We start from the raw sequence: 22763 nt of genomic DNA, 5'->3' as shown, positions 1-22763 counted from the left end.
CAGCAGCAGCAGCAGCGGCAGCGCGGGCGGCGGCGAGGCCGCAGGCGCTCACAGACACAAGAAGCGGGAGAAGCTGCAGCAGCAGCAAGCAGGCGCATGCAGCAGCAAACTGCGCCAGCTGCAGCAGCAGCAAGCACGCGCATGCAGCAGCAAACTGCGCCAGCTGCAGCAGCAGCCGCAGCCGCAGCAGCAGCAGCAGCAGCGACAGCCAAAGCGACGCGGAAGCGGAATCGCAGGAGAAGAGCAGCAGCGGCGTCTCCCCGTTGGGCGATCCCCTCACTTCTACCTCAGAGCAGCAGCAACAGCAGCAGCAGCAGCAACAGCAGCAGCAGCAGCAACAGCAGCAGCTGCTGCTGCAGAGGCCTCGCTCCCGCGGGCTGCCCACGGGAGCCGAAGCAGCAGCGCAGCAGCGAGTCCCTCCGCCGCAGCCAGAACAGCACCCCCAGCCGCAGCAGCAGCAGCAGCAGCAGCTGCAGCAGCAGCAGCAGCAGCAGCAGCAGGGTTTGGGGGCGCAGGAGGCGCTGCAGCTGCAGTGCGTTTGCCTGGAGCTGGAGGAAGACATAGCGACTCTGAAGAGAGCCTGTGGGGAGCTGAAGGCGCTGCTGCAGCAAATTTTTGAAAAAGAAAAAATTCCGAAAAGTGAAAAGATTGACAAAGCAGCATTTCGGCAGCTCTGGTGTACAGACACCGCAGACGCAGCGCAGGGCGCCCTCGCAGACGCGCTCTTCGGGCTCTGCTGCAGCAGCGCCCGCAGGCGCAGCCCCAGCAGCAGCAGCAGCAGCAGCAGCAGCAGCAGCAGCAGCAGCTGCAGCAGACACCGCTGTGGGGCCCCAGAGGCCCTCAGCTTCACCGAGCTGCTCCATTTGCTGCCCCCGAGGGCCCTCGAGTGTCTTTGGTGCAGCGCAGAGCTGCGCAGAAAGGCGCGGCAGCAGTACCGCTACTTCTGGATCTGAAGCTGCTGCCGCTGCTGCTGCTGCTGCTGCTGCTGCTGCTGCTGCTGCTGCTGCTGCTGGTGCTGCTGCTGGGTACTCTCCAGCTCTGCGACCGAAACCCTAAACCCTAAACCCTCGAACAAATTCAATTCCGAGAAATCCGATTCTTCTGTGCCAACTGAGCACAAGAGTTCGCCGCCAAAGGGGAAAAACCCTCAACCCTCTATAGGCAGCTTCCCCTAAACCCTAAACCCTAAACCCTAAACCCTAAACCCTAAACTTTAAGCCCTGTGCTTTAGGTTCTCGGGCCGCTGCTTCTCTATACGCACAGCTCTTTTGCTCCCAGGACCCCCTCTGCGCTGCCACTGCAGCAGCAGCAACGGCAGCAGCAGCAACGGCAGTAGCAGCAACGGCAGCAGCAGCAGCAGCAGCAGCAGCAGCAACAACAACAAAAGAGCTGTGGAATGGGTGGCAACCGCGTCTGTTGCTTTGGACCCGCTGCAGCAGCAATTAGGACTTGTTTTTGTCTTTTGTCTTCCGCAGCTGACAAAAATGCCGAAGAGTTAGGCAGCAAACAGACGTGATAAAGCTGCAGTGTACGTACACCTCAGCAGCTGCAGTGTATGTACACCGCAGCAACTGCAGTGTACGTACACCTCAGCAACTTGGTGTGCATGCACGCCTCAAAAACTGCAGTGTACGTACACCCCAAGAGCTGCAGTGTACGTACACCCCAAGAGCTGCAGTGTACGTACACCCCAAGAGCTGCAGTGTACGTACACCCCAAGAGCTGCAGTGTACGTACACCTCAAGAGCTGCAGTGTACGTACACCTCAAGAGCTGCAGTGTACGTACACCTCAGCAACTCCAGTGCACATAAACACCTCGAGAAGCGCAGTGTACGTACACATCAAATAGTACACGTACACCTCAAGAGCTGCAGTGTACGTACACCTGGAGATCTGCAGTGTACGTACACCTGAATTGTTGCAGTGTACAGAGGTAGTTGTTTTGCAGAGAATGTCCGCCAAATTGGAAATTGAAGTGTCACTACAGCTGGTGTCTGTGCACCGGGTGTCTGTACACCGGGTGTCTGTACACCGGGTGTCTGTACACCTCAGGCGGCCTCCAGACGCAGCAGCCGAATTCCGTTTTTTGCGCCATCACTTTTGAAAAAGCGGCCGAGTCGGCTTTCGCTGCTGACAGCAGCAACTGCGAAATCTCCAGCAGCAGAAAGTGCCACTGCTGCCACGGAGCCCCCCACAGCCACGCCTGCTGCCTCCACAGCCCGCAGCACGCCGCCCTCTGCACACACCCAGCAGCAGCAGCAGCAGCAGCAGCAGCAGCAGCAGCAGCAGCAGCAAAAGCGGTCAGTGGGGCGCCGGAGGGAGGCCCAAATCGTACAATCATTGACTCCTTAAATAGATAAAATAAATTTAAAAAGAAATCAAAACACACAACCTTAAATTTATAAATAAAGCATCAAAGCTGCAGCTCACTGAGACAATAAATAAAACCATTTCAATAAAAAGACTCGGCAGCCCCCACCCAGCCCAGCGCCGCCGGCTGCGGCAACTCCCCAACCCCCAAACAACAACAGCAGCAGCAGCAGCAGCAGCAGCATTGCAGCAGCAGCAGCAGCAGCAGCAGCAGCAGCAGCAGCAGCAGCAGCAGCAGCAGCGCGTACTGTCTCGCTGCGCAGCCTCCCAGAGCTGCAAAGTGCCGGCCTCAGTGCCCACCAAAAGGCCGTCAGTGCCCGGCAGAGCGCAGAGGGCGGAAACGCCTGTGGGGTTTCCCGCGGCTCTGAGTGGCCGCTGGGGTGTACAGACACCTGGCTGCTGCTGCGGTGTACAGACACCTGGCTGCTGCTGCGGTGTACGGACACCTGGCTGCTGCTGCGGTGTTCGGACAGCCGGCTGCTGCTGCGGCGTGCGGAGTCCCGGTTGCTGCTGGGGCTTGGCGGCGCCCGGCTGCTGCTGCTGCTGCTGCTGCTGCTGCGGTGTGGCCGCGGCCTGCTGCTGCTGCTGCGGTGTACAGACACCCGGGCGGCCCGCGCGCACGCAGGCCAGCGGCCTTCTGCTGCTGCTGCTGAAGAGAGCCAAAAGGCCCCCCTGGGCCCCACAGGCAAACAAAGAAGGAGACAAACAAGCCACGGAGTCCACGCAGGACCCCAGAGACGGAAACGCCCGGTGCGTGTCCTGCACCAGCTGCGCACAGCAGCAGCAGCAGCAGCAGCAGCAGCAGCAGCAGCAGCAGCAGCAGGGCTTGGCGGTTCAGCACCCCTAGACCGTTCGAAAGGAGGGGCATATGACTTCATGCCAGCTATTTAGACTCAAAGCGAACACAGCAGCAAGACACACAAACAGGAAGCAAGCCGCACAGGCTGGCCGCGCTGCTGCTGCTGCTGCTGCACGTTGCTGCTGCTGCTGCTGCTGCTGCTGCTGCTGCTGCTGGTGGTTTGGCTCGGCGTACCTTCCAGGCCCTGAGAGTGCCGTCGCTGCCGCCAGTGAGGGGCTTGTTGGGCTGCAGGGTGTCTATACAGTTGACTGCTGCAGTGTGGCCATAAAAGTGGTTGGAAGCCAATCGGGAAATCAGATTCCAACTTTTGATGCTTTTGTCTTCGCTGCAACTCAGCAAAGGACTGTCTTCGTCGGGGGCCCCCAGGGGGCCCCCGTTCAGGCTCAGCCCGTTCACAGGGCCCCGGTGGCCCCGCAGCTCAAACGCGCACCTGCAGCAGCAGCAGCAGCAGCAGCAGCAGCAGCAGCAGCAGCAGCAGCAGATTGACTCATTTATATCTTTTTGAATGCTTGCAGTTTTAATTATCAACTTTAGACGGCACCTAAAGGTCCATTTAGGCCAGCAAGCTGCTCCCATGTGTTTGTGTGTATGTACACTATATGCATTTATATAATATATACTGTACGTACACTGCATTATACAGATACTACCATGTAAGTACTGCACATATATTACTATATATATATATATATAATTACTATATATATATATATATTACTATATATATATATTAATTCATGTATTATTATATATATGTGTGTGTATACATGCATGCAAATACGTAAGTACATTAGTATACATTCATGTACGTATGCACACAACATTAATAATATACAGATATATATATAATATATAATATATATATATATATATTATATATATATATATTATATATATGAGGCCACAAAAGAACAGCCAATGCAACGCCAGCCAGAGAAAAGCCCGAAGCTCATTCAAAGAACTCTTGCAAAAAGCCCCAAAACGCATGCATGCAAAACGCATGCAAAACGCATGCAAAGCGCATGCAAAACGCATGCAAAACGCATGCAAAGCGCATGCAAAGCGCATGCACCTGCAGTTGGAGGCCCGCGGGTCCCAGGCCTTGACCACATGGTCGGCGCCTCCGGAAAAGAAGAGCCGGTCATCTTCTGTGGCGCAAACGCTCAAGACCGCGCGGAAGTGCCCCTGGGGGGCCCCCGGGGGCCCCCCGAAGGCCAGGAAGCCGCAAAAGAGTTGCGGCGACCCTTAAAAATGAACTTCTGACCCGTCTGGAGGTCCCAACGGAGGACGCAGCAGTCCTTGCCTCCGGTGTATGCACACCTGGGGGGCCCCTCCCCAGGCAAAGCCACTGAAGTCACTGGCAGTTTATGACCTTTGAAAAATCCCAAGTCCCGCAGCCGCAGCGTCTGGGCCACGCGGCGAACTTGGGAGCCAGCTAAGGCCTGCGCAAGCTAAACCCTAAACCCTAAACCCTAAACCCTAAACCCTAAAACCCTAAACCCTAAACCCTAAACCCTAAAGAAGGGCGAAATGTTGCACAGCGAAGTCAACAAACTGTTCACCAACGCGGGGGTGTTTCCCGCGCCCTGCATAAACCCTAAACCCTAAACCCTAAACCCTAAACCCTAAACCCTAAACCCTAAACCCTAAACCCTAAACCCCCACTAAACCCTAAACCCTAAACCCTAAACCCTAAACCCTAAACCCTAAACCCTAAACCCTAAACCCTAGGCCCTAAACGCTGAACCCTAAACCCTAAACCCTGGCGGTTAGAGGGTGATCAGGAGAAGGGTGGAGCAAATGGGAAGGAGATGGAAGGAGGGAAAGAAAACGGAATTGCAAAAAGAAGAATTAAGTGCAGAAAACAAAATCAAGTGGGGCAAAAGAAGACCAGAATGGAAAAAGAAAAAGAATAAAAAGAATCTAAAATAACATTTGCACGCAAAATAAAAGACAAAAAGACTTGAAAAGAGGCAAAATAAAAGACAAAAAGGCCAAAGAAGCAGCAAAAGAACAGCAGCAAGACTCTGCAGCCAGCAGCAGCAGCTCGGACCTTTTGCTGCTGCTTGCGGCTCTTGAGGGTCTCCACCAACTTCTCCTTTTCTGTCTCCGATTCAAAAGGGTCTTCTTCTTCGGAGTCCTCGGGGGGCCCCCGGGGCCCCTCGCTCTCGCTGCTGCTGCTGCTGCTGCTGCTGCCAGAGCCGAAGGCCGGGTCTGCTTCAAGTCCCTGGGACCGCCCAGCAGCAGCAGCAGCAGCAGCACCAGCACCAGCAGCAGCAGCAGACAGCTCCCGCAGATACGCCCGAGCCACCCGCAGCCGCGCCTCGTCCGCTGTTTCCCCTGCTGCTGCACCTGCATGCGCAGCACGCAGCAGAAGGACCCGGGATTCGCGCCTCTGCTGCGCCTCCACGCGCTGCTGCTGCTGCTGCTGCAGCAGCAGCAGCAGCAGAAATGTGCGAGGCGGAAACTCGAGAAAATGCCGCTTCACGCACGGGGGATGACACGAAGAATTGGCACAAAGCGCCAAGAAGAAGACACGCTGTTGAACGCAGCAACTCAAGAAATGCACAGAAACTCGCGCAACACCTCCGCGCAGCTGCTGCTGCTGCACCTGCTGCTGCTGCAGCTGCTGCTGCAGCTGCTGCTGCAGCTGCTGCTGCAGCTGCAGCAGCGCAGAATGCAGCTTTTGGCCGCAGCGGCGACCACTGGGCCGCCGCGGTTGCTGCCGCGGATCTGCAGCTCTCACCATCTTCAGACTCGCTGTCAGTCGAAGGGGGGCTTTCCACGCCAGAGGCAGAGTCCGATTCAATATTTTCGTCTTCGAATCGCGGGCGCTTGCGGGCGGCCGCGGGGGGGCCGCTGGGGCCTTCGCCGCCGCCAGCAGCGCCCCCGCGGCTCCTTTTTGCTGCAGCTGAAGATGAAGATTGCGAAAAGCGAGAAGATCGCCGGGTGTCGGGCCCGGTGGGCCGCAGCCGCCGTCTGCCGTTCATGTTGGCTGCGGCGGTCGATTCAGATTCTGCTGCGGCTGTGTGTCAGTCGCGCGGACTCCCCTTCGGCGCGACGCTTTTATTAACTTTTCATTTCAAAATCCCAAATTAAAACATATTTCACTGGGGGGTTATCCGCAAGGGCTTCTCGCGGAAACTCGCGGGCTGCCTGCTCTCGATTTCGCCGCTGGCTGCCTTGCAAACGCGCATGCAGAACTTGCTGCGGCTTGAACTCAAACTATCTGCTGCTCTCCCACATTTTCTGTTTTGCAATTCATTTAATTTAGCTCATTTCCACTGTGTTTGCATTCAGCAGCATCGCGAGCGCCGGGAGTTTCCTTCTCACGCGCCGCCCCACAGGCGAACGCTCCTGGAGTCTTAAGGGCACTGCACCAAACCACCGCTTAAAAGCAGCACTAAGTGCATGCAGAGCTGCACACTATAATGCTGGATTATAGAAAAAGCTGATACAGAAACGCGGAGCAGGATTTATCGCAGATTGTGCGCGGAAGTTAGTGCTGCGGACAAACAGCTCATTCATGGGTTTACGGTTTAGGGTTTTAGGGTTTAGGGTTTAGGGTTTAGAGTTTAAGGTTTAGGATATCAGCAAGTAAGTTGATTTCAAAAGGCACAAACTGCGTGCTGTGCAGCAAAGTGAACTGGACTTGAAAGTTGTGCTGCACTTTACAGCTTTGAGCTGCGGGGTAAATCCCGAAGACTTACTTTTAGCCTGTTGGACCCCAGCATGGCCTCTTATACTTTTTTGTTGTACAATGACAGTAAACTTAGCCACCAAAACTAACACAGCGGCGCTAAGCACGCAGTAGCTGCTGCGGAGGTCCCGCATCATTTTAAAGTTTCTCAAAAGAACTTAAAGTAGATCTGCTTTGAAGGCCAATTATGGCCATGAATTGTTCTGTAAATATTTACTTCTAAGTTGCCCTTAAGTTCAGCCAAGCACTTGGTGCGAAGTGCTGGAAATGTTTCCCTTTGGTGGAGGTCACAAGGCCTGTTCCGATTGGTAATCTAAGCATCGATAAGGCTCGAATATTGCAGTAAAAGTGCAATTAAAAGCCCAAATATTGCAGTAAAATTCTGAGAAAGCCAAAACATTGCATTAACAGTGTAATGCAACTCAGTTTTTGCATTTAAAATCCTGAAAAGTCTTTCGAATCGGGGTTAATATTCGGGGGCACGCCTGAGACCCCAAGTCCCTCTTGTGCACTGTGGCTGACGAAAGTGGCTTTCTTCTTCCCTTTGGAACAAACTATTCAGAGAAATGGAACAAAGAAGCAAAAGATGTTTCAAAGAGATCTTGCTGAGAGGGCTAATAGGCTGCGCGAAGCCTGCAGGCGAATGCTTGGGGCAGGAAGTACTCGTTCAATGTTCAGGTCTACAGACAAGCCCCAAAATGCTCTTTTAATTCAATTTTTCTGAGTGTAGAGTTTCGCAAAACAATGGAGCACGGAAACAGCATTTGGAAAGCGTTTGGCTTGAATTAGTTTCCGAATGCTAGTGCTGAGTTATGTTTGCACTTCCTCTAGAGCTCTCACATTGTTGTCGACGAATTCATTTTGTAAATTCAGAGGGCCCTTTATTCAAGTCAAGTGCATTTGATAACGCAAATCTCGCCTGCTAGCCCTGACTTCAGTGAAAAGTTGTCATACCTTTAAGTAGCAGTTCCAGACTGACTCGTTTTCTTTGGAAAGACAAGAAAAGAACTGGCAGCACTCTAGACCAAACAGCATGAAGAAACTTGAAAAGTATTATCGTTTACATTGAGCTGCGTGGGGTTTATAAAACAAATGCTGTCTTGTGCGAGCAACAAAATACCAGACCTTGTTGTGCCCTCAGCCGTAGCTTCCAGAAAAAGTGGAAGTGATCTGGCCCATCTATTTTACTTACCGAAACAGGGCCTTACATCGTTTTTTTAATAACGCCGGCGGATCGAAATCTCCTGTGCTTTAGGGGTTTGCAGAACCTGAATCCCGCAGCCGCATATGCTGCCTGGCAGAAAGGAGCCGCTACTAAATAAGGAAGCAATTGAGGGAAAAGTACTTATATGCTCTTAAATAATCCTTGATTGAGGAAATATTCGCGGTGAAGTGCCTATCGAATTCGAAAATTAGTACTCAGGAATCTAAGAAACTCGAGTTTTGTTTCAGCAGCCAACAAAGGAGGAGAAGAAGCCCAGTGCAGCTCTGTTGCTGGACTTTGCCGTTTCTCTGGGGAAACCTTATTGCCTTATCGACGCCCAACACAGCCAGCGCCGCTGAACAGTCTCAAGTTAATTCAATTGAGTTTATTTGCTGCACTTAAAAGCTTCAGGAACACTCAGTGGCCCTTAATCATTCACAGTTTTCAACTGTCACTGAGGATCTTGTAGCTGTTGGCCTATTTAGTGTTTATGAAGCGCAGTCGGTGCACGCAAACCCTTAAATACGTGAATACAAGAACCTCTTGCCTATGCGTACTGCAAAGCTGCTGCTGCCCCTTCGCTATGCTCCACTATTACAGGAAATAAGTGCCTTATAGAAATCAACATGAGTGTGCTTCAGCCCCATAAAGGGAAAATATTTTCAGAGTCCTGAAAATATTTTCCCTTTATGGGGTGGATCTGTAATATCAGCTCTGAAGAAGGCAAATATTTGGGCCGTAAGCAGAATGTGCAAGGTGAAAATAGTAGTAGGAGCATTTTCCAAGGTTTTTTATTTGCGTTTGTCCACATTCTATCCGCCACTGCAACACAAAAATGTACCAGGCGATGTACGCCAAAGAACTACGCAAACCCACAATTTAGAGGAAAGTTGAAACAAGCCCGCCCATTAGGCCTTAGCTAAAGAACTAAGCGGGACACGGAGAGCCAGATAATGTAGAATGTTATTATAATTTTTGCGAGTTTTGCTAACAATGGACTTTGGGGAAACGCCACGAGCTTGAGCCTCAAAGGCCATCAACTCTAGTTCTCGGAGCGCGAAAGGCACCATTTGAAGTAATTAATGGCCGCTATAGGATGATATGAGAGGAATTGAAATTGCCATTGTTAGCGAAGCATGATACCCTCCAGGTTTGCGCACGAAGTGCGAAATTGGCCGCAGAAAGCACAGCCCCATGCTCCGTATTCCTACACATATTGTCTTGCCAGCAATGGAATGCAAAGGAAAGCATTTTGGAGCTCCTTAGAATTCTTCCCAATGATTCAGCACTGGCTTCCTTTGTCTTTGCACTAATTATGGGGGTGTGTGTTGAATGTAGTGACCCCTCACCAGGGTAGACAATTATTTGGAGGATTTCTAGGCACTATAGTATCCTTAGAACTTTCTAAAGCCGATTTATTTTACTGTTGATATATGTCTCTATACTTAGCTCATGCCCGTCCCCAGCCAGCGGGCGGACTTCGCCGAATCTTTCACTATGCTGGGGCACGGATGTCTTGAGATAACCTTAAAGGACGTCACACCATACTTCGATACTCAACGAAATAAACCCGTCACACTGTTCTGTGATGGTTCACGGGCAGGTACCTTTGGAAGTGTGCGTGAACTTTCGTTCAGTCGCAACAACTGTATTCCGATTTTCCATTGATCCGATCTTTGTGCACTGGTACCCCAGGTGGCACTATTAGGCTCAAGAGTCACAAGGAACTCGATTAAAATGATCTTAATTAATCGAGTTACTAGAATACCATTATCTCAAAAGGGGGAAACAAGTCGAGTGTTTGCGCCCGCACTCCAAAGAAGGACTGCTCGTTGGTTGGCTGGGAGGAACGGTTAAGTGCTGCGCTCGTGACCACATTGCACACAAACTTCCCATAAAGGAATTATAGGCTTGTAATAGAAAAAGTGCATCGGGAAATTCGTAATTGGAACAATTTTTTAAGTTGTGCAATGCCAGTTGAGTGCATTACTGGCAGTAGGCACGGCGCTGCTCCACGATACACCGGCTGTGTGCAAAATGCAGGAATGCGCTTGAGCGAGAGGAGCTGGAAATTTTCGCCTCAAGAACACCCTGATTTCTTTGAATTTTTACTTATTGTTCTTCACATCTTTATTGTGACACTGGAAATTTCTTTGGGGCTGGCACCCGTCAAAGAGGGCACTGAGAGTATTCAGCAGTAGCAACGCATTTGATCTCAGCTTATCAGCAGCGCATCACTTCAACGCAAAGCAGCAATAAAACGTCCCCACTTTTTATGGTTTTCGATTTTATAGAAAATAATAAGCAATTATGGTCAAAATTTACTGGCTATGTGGGCCAGACCTCAGTGAGGGACCCGAACGCCTCCAATTGCAGATCTTGTGATGTTGAACAGGGCGAGTTTGCGCACAACTTAGTGTATTCTACTCTACTTTTAAAAAGTCAAGCAGCGGTTTCTCATTGATTTGAGTATCAGGCGGGGTGTTTCAAGCCTTGAGGCGCTCCCTCGGGCGCACTTTGGTCCGCTGCTTGTGCTTTTCCTGCGCGCTTTTTTATTGGAAAGAAAAACCCCCAGAACGGCGGAACCTGTCACAACTTCCAATGGATTAGAAAGCATGAAGAAAGAACAGCAGCCTCCTGAGATGGAAGTGCTCAATGAGTCGCACACTATTAGGACCGCAGTTCCGTCGTTTAGCTTCTTCGATCCTATAGTGCCAAGAAAGATCTCGGTCCCCACGGGAGTTGAGGCCCAAGTTAGTGTTGTAGTAGCCCTCGCTCTTGTGTTTTTAGTGGGCCTTTGCTCACAGTGGATCAAATCGAGGCGCTCAGGAGCTGCAAGCCTACGGCATTTGGCAGAGGAGAGCGACCTGTCGAGTGGAGGTAGCGAGTCGGAGGAGAAGGACCTCTGCAGTGCCCTGGGGCCGCGCGCGCCAAACAAAGAGGTTACGGAAAGCCTAGAGTCCCCAGAGAGCGAGCAGGCGGCCCCTGAAGAGTCAGAGGAGCCTCAAGATGACATACTTCCGCCAGAGCTTCCAGAAACAAGTCCGAAAACGCAGCTCCCAGACGCTCCGAAAACAGTGAAACGTCCTTCGAACGGGCCTTTGCGGCCTTTAGAAAGAGCCTATCAAACCATTTCCGGAGCCCTCTGCGGCGGATCAGCAGGGGAGTGCCCCCGGCGCCCCCCCGGGCCGCGCAGGCAGGCCAGCCTCCAGCCCTTTAGCGAGGCCTCCACCTCTGCAGCTGATCCTCTCAGCGGGTCTGCGTTTGCAGGGGGAGTTCAGCAGCCACTACTGACACTTGAAGTTGGCGGGGAGGCGAGCCAAAAGCAGACTGTGCGCATTCAGTCCATCAGCGCGCCGGCAACTCCTGCGGGCGATCACGCCTTCCCAGGAGAAGAAGCGACACTTCGACTTTATTTGAAATTAAATCCTGGAGGACAGGGAGGAGAGCGCGGAGTGCACTACAAAGCCAGAAGCGCACCAACTACCCCCCCCAATGGCAACGCCCACGCGCCCGCCTCTGCGGGAATGCCTGCGAAACAGGCAGTTGACATTTACCTCGACTTGTCATCCGGCGGCCAAACACCGCAAATGGATGTATATTTGCAGGGAGATAGTCCGCCTGACGGTGTTCACCCCTCCTTTCCTTACTTTCCGGGCGACTACCAGCAGTTCCAGCTCGGGCCTGGACGTGCAGGATCGCCCGTTGAAAACTCCCTGCATGTGAGTCAGTTCGTTTCGCCGGGGAGCACGCCGACAACACCCAGCAGCGACAACTCGGCGCTCTCTCGCCAGTCCTCAGTTGATACTACCAGTCCAGATGGAGTGCTCGGCCGCCACCCCCGCCAGTCCAGTCCGTGCATGCAGCAGGGAAGCTCGCCGCCGACTCCGCTGTATTCTCCAGACGGGAGCCCTTACGAATTGGGGTTGGGTTCTCGAGTCGTCACAGCAGCGTCTCGGCGCGCAGCCGCGGCGGCGATGCGGGAATGGACGGAAACCACGAAGCTGCTGGGCGATATGCTGCGCGAGGCACTTCAAGAGCTGGCTGATGACTGGGTCGCGTCTTCTCCTCTCTTCGGACACTGCAAATCGCTGTTTGTGGCTTTCCAGGTTTTTGCACAACAAAGCACAGAAGAATTCTACAAGAACTGTGGCAGTCTTGGCACCCAGGGGCGGCGCACATGGTTGGAGTCCCAGATCGCATCAGAAACAACCCTCGATGTTGCCTTTGGAGTCCTGACTGCATATGCAAACGCTTTCGGCGAGGAGCCTCCCCAGGAAGAGCCCACTTCAACTATGGTGGATGCTCTCATCTTTTTCACTCTTCGCGTTCAAAGCGCCACCACGGGGCTTGGGAAGGCGCTGCAGGGCTTCCTTTCCTCGGAAAGTGAAGAGAGTCGCCTCGACCTCACTGACAAGCTCCGAGATGCCGGCATATGGGTGCAGCAAGCTTGGGGCGTGCTGGCCACCCCGGGCGTGGGCAGAAACAGCGTTTCGGTGGAGAAGCTGAGAGATGCAGTCTACAGATTAGGCGAGAAATGCTCGGCCGCGAGCTCGGCTTTGAGCGCTGCACTGCAGCGCAAAAGCTGAAAGTGAACACAAGCACCTTTAGACAAGTTCAGGGAAAGCTGGTGCAGCATTTCCCCACCAGCGCCCGGCGCAGCGAAACCCACGTGCAACGGTTTCGCTGCATTCTGAACAGCAGCCAAAACACAAGAAGCCGCACTGGAGGAGTTCCTGCGGACTTTGTCTTGACACATGCCCGTGAGCGTGTTCTGCAGCTGCGAGACTTGAAGTCTTTTTCATGATTGCGATGAAGTTTCCCCTCGCTTCTTTCCTACGGCAGCCCCAAAAGAACTGCGGCTTCCTTTGCCCCTGTGGGCCGGCCACCAGCTGCGAACTCCGGGGGCGCTTTGTGGCGCATCTTCACAGTCATGAGGCCCCTGGCTCGTGCTTGCTTTTCCTGGTGATCGTGCTATCTGCTTGTTCCCGCATTTTTGTGCACTGTCAGCACGGGCTTGGAGAGTGCCTCCAGCTGCAAAGGCAGTAGGAAGAAGCTGCACAGACGAGCATTTCGGCAGAAGCCGTCGTGGAACCGTCTGCGAGGAATCCGTGGACTGCTCTTAGCAGCAGCAGAGGGACGCGCTGGGCCGAGCCTGTTTCTTTACGCTGCTGTTTGGGATCTGAACGCGTTTTTGGTGCAACCGAGTCGCTGCAGTGATGTACCTGCTGGAGGCAGCCCGGCGCTGCTGATATAGCAAGGGCAGCGAGGCGGCCGCGGTCGAAGTACAGCCTTAATGTGAGTTATATGCAGCTTTGTTGATTGACAACAATATGTGGAAGTGACCAGATGAAAATGTGGTGCGGTTCCGTGTACTAGCGTAGCAGACAGCCAATAGTAGTCTTCTTAAATACTTGGTTTCTCACGACAAAGTCTTACGGTGTGCTTTTCTGTGTCGTTTTAACGAGCAAGTGTTCCCATTGTGAATGTGTCAGGTAGGCCAGATCCACATAAAGTAGCAGTTCACACGGTCAAACTGGGCAGAGACTCTGCCTGGCACGTGATGTAGTCTTATTTGTATTGGTCCGACTTTTGCACGCCTCTTAAGACGAGCCTTCTGCTTCTTTTCGATTTTTCCTTTCGGAAGGGTGCTTCTAGCACTCGCACCCAAACAGACTGAGTAGACAATTTTCAAGTTCCGCGGGTTCTTTAAATAAACCAAAAATCGGCGGAAATTAATGCCAGCCGGGCAGAAACGACGGGACGCGAACACCACCGCGTTTCGGCATTGAAGTGGCGCCGACTGCGTCTCAGTCTCAGGTCCTTTCTAAGTTAACTGGCGCTCCAGCCCCGGTGGCACTGTTAAATTATGCCCAGAGCAGTACCACGTTGCCAGTACAGATGGATGTGCATCTCGTCTTCAGGTTTCTCTTAGCAGGAGCAATGCTTCGGGGCGAATGCTTCGTCACCCCACAGGCCCATCACAATGACTTGGAGCACTACTTACGGTTTTTTTGCTGTTAATCATACGAAAATTCCACAGCTTTCCATGTGCAAGGTGCCAATTTGGATTAGTTATGGGTGAATGTGGGATTGTGATGCAGTGTTGATGAACTTGTGGGTACGAGAACGTGCAGATATCCACCCATCGTTGAGCTTCTTCAGCGCAAATAATGGCACGATTTTTAATTTTAATAATCAGTGAAATTGCACTTTACAGTTGTGGAGCTTTAGCAAGCGGGGAACACTGACGCCTCGGCCGAGTCGTTCCTGAGCCCGAGGCTCGATCTAGCAACAGCGTGGCAGCAGGTTGCTCGTTCAAGAAACAACGCGTCGCAGTCCAAGGCAAACACCAACTAATTTTTGCAATAGCTTCATGTAAAGCAAGGAATCCTATGTATATGACGCGAACGATACAATTGCAATTTAATCCTGAGCTTCCGCTGGTTGGCGCGATAAATTAAGCGCGGCTGGGGAAGTCAGATCTCTGTTCCTAGAGTATCAGTGGCGTTGACCGGAACATAAGCAGTGAAAGAGCAGCATTACTGAAGATAGAGTGGAGAAGGGGTCCCAAATATGATCACCCGACAAGCTCGTGACATCGAGGAGGAGGGGGGAACGGCTTTCCCAGAACTAACGACACTTACAGAGCCGCCTCTACAAGGTGTAAGTCCCGCACTTCGCAAACGGCAAGCACCCCATGGTGCGCTGCGCGGAACCATCTTGGCTCTCGTCTCACTCGGTGTAGCCGTGCTGGTCTTCTTATGTGCTCACCACATCAGCTCGCGTCGCCTTGCAGACAGACACACTTGGCGGCAGCTCGCCGAATCCTCTTCAGGAGGAAGTCCCTCTAGAGACGGCGAAGCGGGAGAAAGTGAACAGTGCGAAGTGGCAGCAGCAGTGGGAGTTCAGGAGACGCCAGCTGCTGCAGAAGCTGGAGAGGCGGCAGGCGGCGCGCCCGTCCCAGCTGAAGCCCCGGCAAGCGAAGAGCCCCCCTCAGAGGCGGCGCAGAGCACTGAGACACCAGCCCCAGAGGCTCCTCCAGAGCCTTCTCCCAAGCCAGAGGCGGGCCCTGCACCTCCTGAAGCTGCAGTTTTCCAGGTGCCCCAAACCTCGCCTCCTAGGAAACGAAAGGCGAAGACAAAGCACTTGGAGCCGCCAACACCACCGTACGAGCCTTGGGGTAGATGGGGAACTGAGGAAGCGCCTGGTTCTCCGCCTCAAAGCCAGCCAGCGGGAGACTCTCCCCTTGTTCGCCTCTTGACAGGACAAGGGCAGGCCTCCGTGATAAGAATACCACAGCCAGAACAGAGGCCTTCTCAGGACTCGCCCGCAGAAGAGCCGCGGGGGGCTGCAGCCCCGGAGCCAACTCCCCCTGGAGTGGGCTCTGCTTCCCAGGCAGCTGGCGAGGCTGCTGCAGGTGCTGCAGGACCGGAGCCCGGGCCTGCGCATGTGTTTGCTATGCCCCTAACTCCTCCGTCGCCGGAGCTGGGAGACCAGCGGCCTCGAAAAAGAAAAGCAAAGACAAAACACTTGGAGCCGGAGCTCATTAAGCGGCAGCGCGGAGAAGCGTCGAAACCTGCACCGGAAGCTCCGCCGCCTGGTGCCGAATTCCCAGAACTTTGGCAGGAGCAACAAAGTATTCTTATGCGGCTCTTGACGAAGCCAAGCCAGCCCAGCGATCTGAGCACTATACCAGAAGATAGGCCACTAAAGGACCTCTCCAGGCCTCTTACTAGCCCGTTGGGTCTTCTTGGGGCAGCTCTATCTTACTTGCCCACTCAAAGGCCAACGCTGAACTTTCCGTCGCCCCGGACACCCGATGAAAATGCAGTAGAAGGCCAAATGTTCAAGTTGGAGGGTCTTAAGGAGGCGCTGGCCGAAACACTGGAGGAAGCTGAAGAACTTGAAGTTATAGGTGACTTACCAGCCTCAGTTTCGCTGTCATGGTTTATGCAGAAGCTAACAGCCAGACTGGAAGATGAAATGCAGAGCGCTGGGCTGCTTCTTACAGAGGGCACTTTGCGCCTGTCGCCTGACAAAGCAGCATTAGTCTGGCAATACATGGACTCGCTCAAAGTTGATCTTACAGATGCATACGGTTTCATTGATCGCACTTCTAAACAGGCCGAGAGAAGGCCGCATGTGGAGCCGCCACCCTTCCCAATCCCTCAAAAAGAGGTCGACGTTGGCAAGCGGGTGCTTGTCTTGAAGTTGGCAGTGATGAGGGTGGGAATGGCCGTGAGGGATTACGGGTCTACGCCAAGTCCTCGTGCAAGAAAGTCGCTAAGTCGGGTTGTGGATATGGCGAAGACTTTGCTTTCAACGACGCAAGAGTTTGTGGGCAGCCTACGACAAAGAATACAGAGGTCTGCTGCTCAATGGATTCGGAACTATGCTGAGGTTTTGCAGAATTTAGCGGAGAACGCTGAAGAGTTGCTCGAGAAGGGCCCCAATCCAGAGGAACCTCATCGACCGTAAAGGCCTCAGACTAGTTCTTGGAGTCAAAGCAGCGTCCGAGAGACGGCCGTCTGCGGACTCTTTGGTGCATTCGCTACGAGCTTCGGCTGTTGTATTGTGGAAAGCTACGTGAATCGGAAGGCCCTGCAAGTGCCGCTGCAGGGCTCCGTGTAATGTCAAAAATAAACGCCGCCAGCGTGGTATTTGGTTGAACTTTGGAGGCAGCTTCTGGCAAAGACGCCCAGGTCGTCGTGAGCCAGAAGCTATTGGGAGTGCTCGTGATCTAAGCACTTGTTGCACAGAAGACTCGTCATAGCCTCGGTCCCTCTGGAAGCTGAAGACATGGAGTGCCAAAGAGCTGCTGCGGATATTTATTTGCTTATTTGGTCGGGCGAAACGTTGTTTAGCCTCTTCATCTGCGTACACGTAGAAGGCCAAGAGAGACAACGCCGGCCCACCGGCCCACTTTTCTGCAGGTGCACACTAAACTACTTCTCTGTTGTTCTTACAAACGTGCGAGCATCAATGGATCTCAGAGCCGGCTTTGCATGCACATGCAGGCGCCATTCTGCCAGCCTTCAGGAACTTTCAAGGAAGCCTGGACAGGAGGCAGGGAATCACAGCTGTCGCCTTGGCAATGGTGCTCACTGCATATACGCATGCAGCAGTAGTCGCTGCTCTTGTTACCGCTGCTCTTGTCATTTCAAACAGGTTTTAATGACTATTGAGGATGCTTACGGCTTTGCACGGAGATACGGCTGCGGGGAATAATGCACCATAGGTTCTGCAGGTTAAGGAACCCCTGCGGTGTAGATCGTCGTAAAACGAAGCTTGCGGTGGCAGGGACTTCCCCTGTCGCATTATCTTTGTTCTGCACAAGCTTATTCATGCACACAGTAGCCCCGCTGACTACAGCGTTGTATTTAAGCTTTTTTGGCGCAGCGTGTGCTTCCATGCACGGCGCCCTCACATGAATCTCGAACTGCAGTTTCTCTGATATTGCTAGCTTTCCAATCGTCGTTCCCCTAGTCATGCTCGTTCACTCATAGGAGCCAGGGCAGGGATTTTGTGTACAGAGTGCTATGCAGAAATGTTTGGCCATTATCCTGGAGCTGCATTTGATTCGGTGAGCCAGTTTGGCCCACGAGGGGAGGCGAGGATTCCAGTTGGTGTGTCGGCGCCCCAGTGAGTGCAGCATGGAGTAAGAACATCGCACCGCATGCCTCACTTGCCATCGGGCTAGCTGCACACAGCATATAGTCCACGAGAGTTGCAGACTCTGTACGACGTGCATTGTACAGATACTGTGCAGATTGCCCTAATACGCGTCACACAATATCTCCCTTGAATTGTTGTGAAGTCTTCCTTGCAGAAAAGGTATGCAGGTTCCTCTCTTGGCAGTCAGTGTGGCATGAGGAATTTCATGTGTGCGTGCACGTAAGCTGCACCGCGGAAAAGCACGGATTTAGTTGAGGGTTACCGGGAGGCTCAGCGATCAGTCAATATTTTAACATGTACGCTACTTGTTCACTGCAGTGAAAGATTGAGCAGCGCATCGCATGCTGTCGCCTAAATCCGGATCTGGCTCCTGCATTGCACAATCACATACTTCGCGGGGGTCACAGTCTAAATGGTCTTAAATGCATAGAGACATTTCGAGAGCTACACAACAAATGCATAGCTTATTTGCTGTTGTCGTTCACAAAAATATATTGCAGTTTGGCGACCTGATGGATGACGCGGTGGAGCTATCGGTCTTCCTCCGATGAACGATCGCTCACTGCCCCCCAATGCACTTCAATGTGAATGTACATCGTCGCTGCTTGCTGCAACTTCTGGCGTTAAATGCGAACTTGTTTATTAATTCTATACGAGATGGAGTTATTCTGTTGCTCTTCAAACAAAATATAGGGGAGAACCGTGTGACCTAGTCATTGTAGCGTTTGACCCCACCATTACATCCAAACCATACACTTCATTCTGCAACAGTGCAAATCCCGTTTAAGCCTATAACTCCTCATTGTAAATACATGCTATCTAAAGGCGAACTTAATGGTGTTTCACCTTTGACACGTACTAGCCCACAGGCAGCACGGGAGTATGACAATGGAACATTGCACACTGGTCAAGAGCTCCATCCGCTGCCCTTTAAAGGATTCCATTCACCCAAGTAGACCACCTTATGTTAAGTGCCACTACTTTGCTATGCGATGAGCTCCGAAAGATTCAGAGAGCACTGATGAGTGACTCTGGCGCTTCGCTGATACGTCGACGCACAAAGCAGTGCTGCAAAATGTGGAAGCCTGTTAGGCTTCTTCCAAGAGTGAGTCACAGAGATTCTAGCTTTCTCAGTGTTTCAAAATAATGCTTATTTATTAAGCATATGAGCAAACAAAAGATTACGAAGCCTCTCCCTATTTCTTATTACGTCGAAGCATGGCGACAAGATGCCTAGCAGGAACACTGCAACTGCTCTGAGGGACCGGGGCAAGAGGAACCTTCTTGGTCACTCTAAAGGTTCTTCTGTGGCCTTTGGCAGAGATTTACTAAGCTTCAGGTCTAAAGCTCAACAAAATCAATGGACTGTTTTCTGAATAGAACTATTGAATATACGCGTTGACCACGCATTTGCGAGGCCTAAACGCGTTCCAGCGTAGCAAGCAGGCTGGCCAGGAACGAGTGCAGTTTTTCCATTAGGTTAGCGGCGTCACCTGAAAAGGTGAGGACGAAAACGCTGCATTGCTAGAAGAACAGCGGCACAGAGATGTAAAATGGCATCGCCTCAGGCCGCACACTTCAACACGGTGGAGCTGGGGACAGTCTCATTAGCCCAACGGGAACGTGCAGAGGTGCCTTTTCAAGATGCGAGGCCAGCACGTAAGAGACGGCAAGCACTTCACCGAGGATTACGCATATCTATTGCGACACTTGTTGGACTTGCTGCAGTATTGCTCATCCTCACATGTGTTCACCGCATCGGCTTGCGTCGAGTTGCTGGCCGACATGCCTGGCGGAGGCTTGCGAACTCTTCTCCGGGAGACAACCCCTCAGGAGATGGCGAGCAGCAAAATAATGACGAATGCGAACCAATGCAAGAAGGAGAACCTAAGGAAGCCCCAAGTACGGAAGAGACTGGACAAGAAGCAGGCAGCGGGCCTCTGTTGGGGGAAGAATCACCCCATGAAGAGGCTCCGTTAGGAACTGAGGGAGCTCAGCAGGAGGAACTCCCAGCAAGTGAGCCCATGGATTCATCTTTGCCTGAGCCAGGGGCTGGCGCTGCAGCTCCTGCGCCATCGACTTCCTCGGAAGTCCAGGCCCCACCATCTCCTCCACGAAAACGGAAAGCAAAAACAAAGCATTTAGAGACGAGCAGCTTTAGACCTGGAAGCCCTTCGAGTTCAATGCCAGAAAGTGTTGCAGGGTGCTTACTTGGAGCTGAGTACTTTGACAGCCTTGCGCATGATATGTCAAATGGGAATCAGGCACATGCGAAAATTGGCAAGCTTGAAGCAATACAGCAGGCTGCAGATAACGCTCTGAGCTGCGCTGAAAATGCAGAAGGAACAGTTAGTCAAGAGATTATGAACTCACACATCGTGTTCCTGGGCCTACTTTCTAACATGTTTGAGGATGAAATGACGAGGACGAGAATTTTACTGACTGAGACCGATTTAGGCCTGGACAGCAGTACGCTTCAAAGTGTTATGGACAATTTAAACCAGGCCGAGGATGAAATGCGTGCTATAAATGACTTTATTACAAGCCGTTCTCCAGCTACTGAAGGCCTATCTCCAGCAGGACAGGACAACGCAGCTATGAGCGCCATTGCCTTTCATGCAGCCTCTCTGGAGTTGGGGCTAAACAGCCTGGAAGCTCTCACAGACGCGTATGAGGAAAGCAGGACAGAAGAATCACGGGAAAGGCTTGACGAATTTATAGGCATCGTAGGCTCCTTTGGAGGGGGATTGCGCGTTTTGCTGGAGTGGATGGGAAACGCTGGTCTGGAGGGTCCCCGGCAAGTGTTACTCACTTACGAGAGGATGTTAGAAAACTCCCTCACTGTTGCTAGAGAGAGGCTTAACACTACATATACGAGCCCGAATGTGTCGCCTATTGTTTCACCAGTGAGGCCTATGTCGCCCGTGATTCCATTTGAAACCCTGTCAGGCTTCACTGTCATTTCGCCGGCTGGACTTCTACAGCAAGCAAGTGTGGGATTAAGAAGCATGATGCGTCAACACAGGAGTTCCCCGACCGCTGCGTCACATGCTCAAATAACGTCGCAGATAAATCTTTCTCAAGTCCTAATTAGCGACGCCCAGCAACAAGTTTCTGAAGGGCATATTCCAGATCACGTAGTGCCCGAAGTCATCGGATGTATCTGTGAACTCACTGATACTATTAAGGAAGCTCAAGAAATGTTGGATAGATCTTAAAGATGAATGTATGAAGAGCCACTAGGGGAAGTGGCTTCGGGGATGGGACAGATCGGGATTCGGCTAGCTTATCTGTGCAAGCAAGTGGTTGGCCAGAGTCACAAAAACCGACGCATGCCATTTGTCTGAGCATGTTCCTTTTATAGCTTATGTTTCGCCTCTGAAGACGTGGGCAACAATGGGCTGCTGTACGAGCTCTGCATGCAAACGCTGGCGACCCTTCTCTGTCACCAGCCATCCCAAGCTGTGAAGAGAGCTTGGGCAGGGCGCAGTGAACAGCAATAGATGCAGCACCTGCTGCAGCAACGCTCTCAGCAGGAGTCACTTTCATTGTCAACATTGACAGTTTTATATTATAACTGAATGGGCAAATTTGGTGGCAAAGATCCGGCTCCTGAGAGGAAAATGTTGAGAGCTTTAGACGCTTTTAGCAGCCAGAGCACGAGTTAAATTAGCAAAAAATGTTCCTATGCTGCGACAGCGTTTGCCAATCTGCAGATACGCTTCTTTGAAGCACCCTGTCTTTTTGCTTAACTAGAGGTGAAGAGTGCAGACTGTGAAGTGTCAGTTGCTATCAAGTTGCAGAAGTAGCATTCAAGTCTCGCTTGCTGCGGATGCAGCTATGAGCAGCAAGCTTTGCGAGACGGCAGCATTCTAATGCGGCCGTCGCGCAAAACTTCCCGGCGAGCTGCGCTGCAATATCGCCAATACCAAGAGCACTTGTGTGTGCGGAGGGTACAGCACCGACATTTCTCACACTAGCGGAAGCAAGAAGAACAGCTGGGTACTCCAAAAGAGTGTGTCGGGAGCATCCAGAGCTAGGTATCGAATCAATGAGAAGAGCTGCAGGGGGGACTCCTTCTTAACTTTATTTCAGATGAGAATAACAGAACCACTAATAACATCGTGCAGAACACGTCTCGGATACAGTGATTGGTGGATTCACATGTAAATGCTTGAAAATTTCTGTGCTGGCCCAGAATAAAGTAACAAAGATGGCCTCTCCAGCTTCCCTAAACCGTGTCTTCTGCACCCAAATTCAAAAGCAGTAAGCCGATTGCCTCGCCATGACCTTGCTAGAGCTGCAGCTTTTGTTTCGACCTCCACCAATAACTTGGATCTTGGCCATCCATCCTAAAACACCATAACGAATTACAGTTCTTTGTGGTGCCTCTGCAAAAGGGAACGGCTATTTTTCTTTCATCAGTAACTGGTAAAAGGCGCATATATTCCGGTTGCAGATCTTTGAAATGATTTTCCCTGGTAATGATTCTACAGACCGGAGTAGCTTAGCCCATTGTCGCCTGCGCGAGAGTCCTCAACCACAGTTAAAAGTTTGGAAGTGGGTGGCAGCAGTTTGAGCCCAGCTAAAGAATTTTGTGCTCATCAGGGCTAATGGCAAAAGTTCAACATGAGGCCTTTCACCTGATTAACATCCTGGAATGCAGTGAAACGAGCGCTCACGTAGCCTGGACCTAGTGTACTATGTCATAGCAACCCTCGCCGCGGTCGAAATCATGCTGAATATATATAGGCGGCATATTTCAAGGTCCAGCGAATCACTGCAATTCTTGTATGCAGTTAGTGACGAACTACTGGCATTTGTCCCTACCACTTTATGAAAGCAAGAATGTTTTTCGGATGACTTCCTTGTCGATTGTTGGCAAAGATGTAGCCACCAGTCTTTTTGAGAGTGGGGGTTGATCCTTCCATGTCTCACAGAGCCTTTGCCT

At 52.0% G+C, this 22763-nt stretch overlaps 5 protein-coding genes across 5 annotated transcripts; 4 read left to right on the top strand and 1 right to left on the bottom strand.

Moving 5' to 3' along the window:
• On the top strand, positions 1-953 carry ENH_00020720 (hypothetical protein, conserved; the record flags this gene model as incomplete). The annotated part of the gene is made up of 1 exon (XM_013584474.1): positions 1-953. A coding segment is annotated over one exon (953 nt), but the record flags the coding sequence as incomplete, so codon positions are not given.
• A 1096-nt stretch (positions 954-2049) lies between these two features.
• Positions 2050-6220, bottom strand: ENH_00020710 (U3 small nucleolar ribonucleoprotein complex-associated protein, putative; the record flags this gene model as incomplete). The annotated part of the gene is made up of 8 exons (XM_013584473.1): positions 2050-2237; positions 2620-3139; positions 3405-3660; positions 4303-4378; positions 4603-4681; positions 4745-4816; positions 5284-5582; positions 5815-6220. 8 exons carry the CDS (start codon positions 6218-6220, stop codon positions 2050-2052), a joined length of 1896 nt encoding a protein of 631 aa, XP_013439927.1.
• A 5930-nt stretch (positions 6221-12150) lies between these two features.
• Positions 12151-12723, top strand: ENH_00020700 (hypothetical protein, conserved; the record flags this gene model as incomplete). Its single annotated transcript, XM_013584472.1, has 1 exon — positions 12151-12723. One exon carries the CDS (start codon positions 12151-12153, stop codon positions 12721-12723), a length of 573 nt encoding a protein of 190 aa, XP_013439926.1.
• A 1987-nt stretch (positions 12724-14710) lies between these two features.
• ENH_00020690 (hypothetical protein, conserved) lies at positions 14711-16615 on the top strand (the record flags this gene model as incomplete). The annotated part of the gene is made up of 1 exon (XM_013584471.1): positions 14711-16615. One exon carries the CDS (start codon positions 14711-14713, stop codon positions 16613-16615), a length of 1905 nt encoding a protein of 634 aa, XP_013439925.1.
• Positions 16616-19365: 2750 nt separating this feature from the next.
• ENH_00020680 (hypothetical protein, conserved) lies at positions 19366-21030 on the top strand (the record flags this gene model as incomplete). The annotated part of the gene is made up of 1 exon (XM_013584470.1): positions 19366-21030. One exon carries the CDS (start codon positions 19366-19368, stop codon positions 21028-21030), a length of 1665 nt encoding a protein of 554 aa, XP_013439924.1.
• Positions 21031-22763: the final 1733 nt, after the last annotated feature.

The sequence above is a fragment of the Eimeria necatrix genome, genomic scaffold, assembly GCF_000499385.1.
Source record: "Eimeria necatrix Houghton genomic scaffold, Enh_scaff16, whole genome shotgun sequence".
Taxonomy (NCBI): domain Eukaryota; phylum Apicomplexa; class Conoidasida; order Eucoccidiorida; family Eimeriidae; genus Eimeria; species Eimeria necatrix.
Note: the sequence above shows the minus strand (reverse complement) of the source record. Positions and strands in the feature narration are given on the sequence as shown.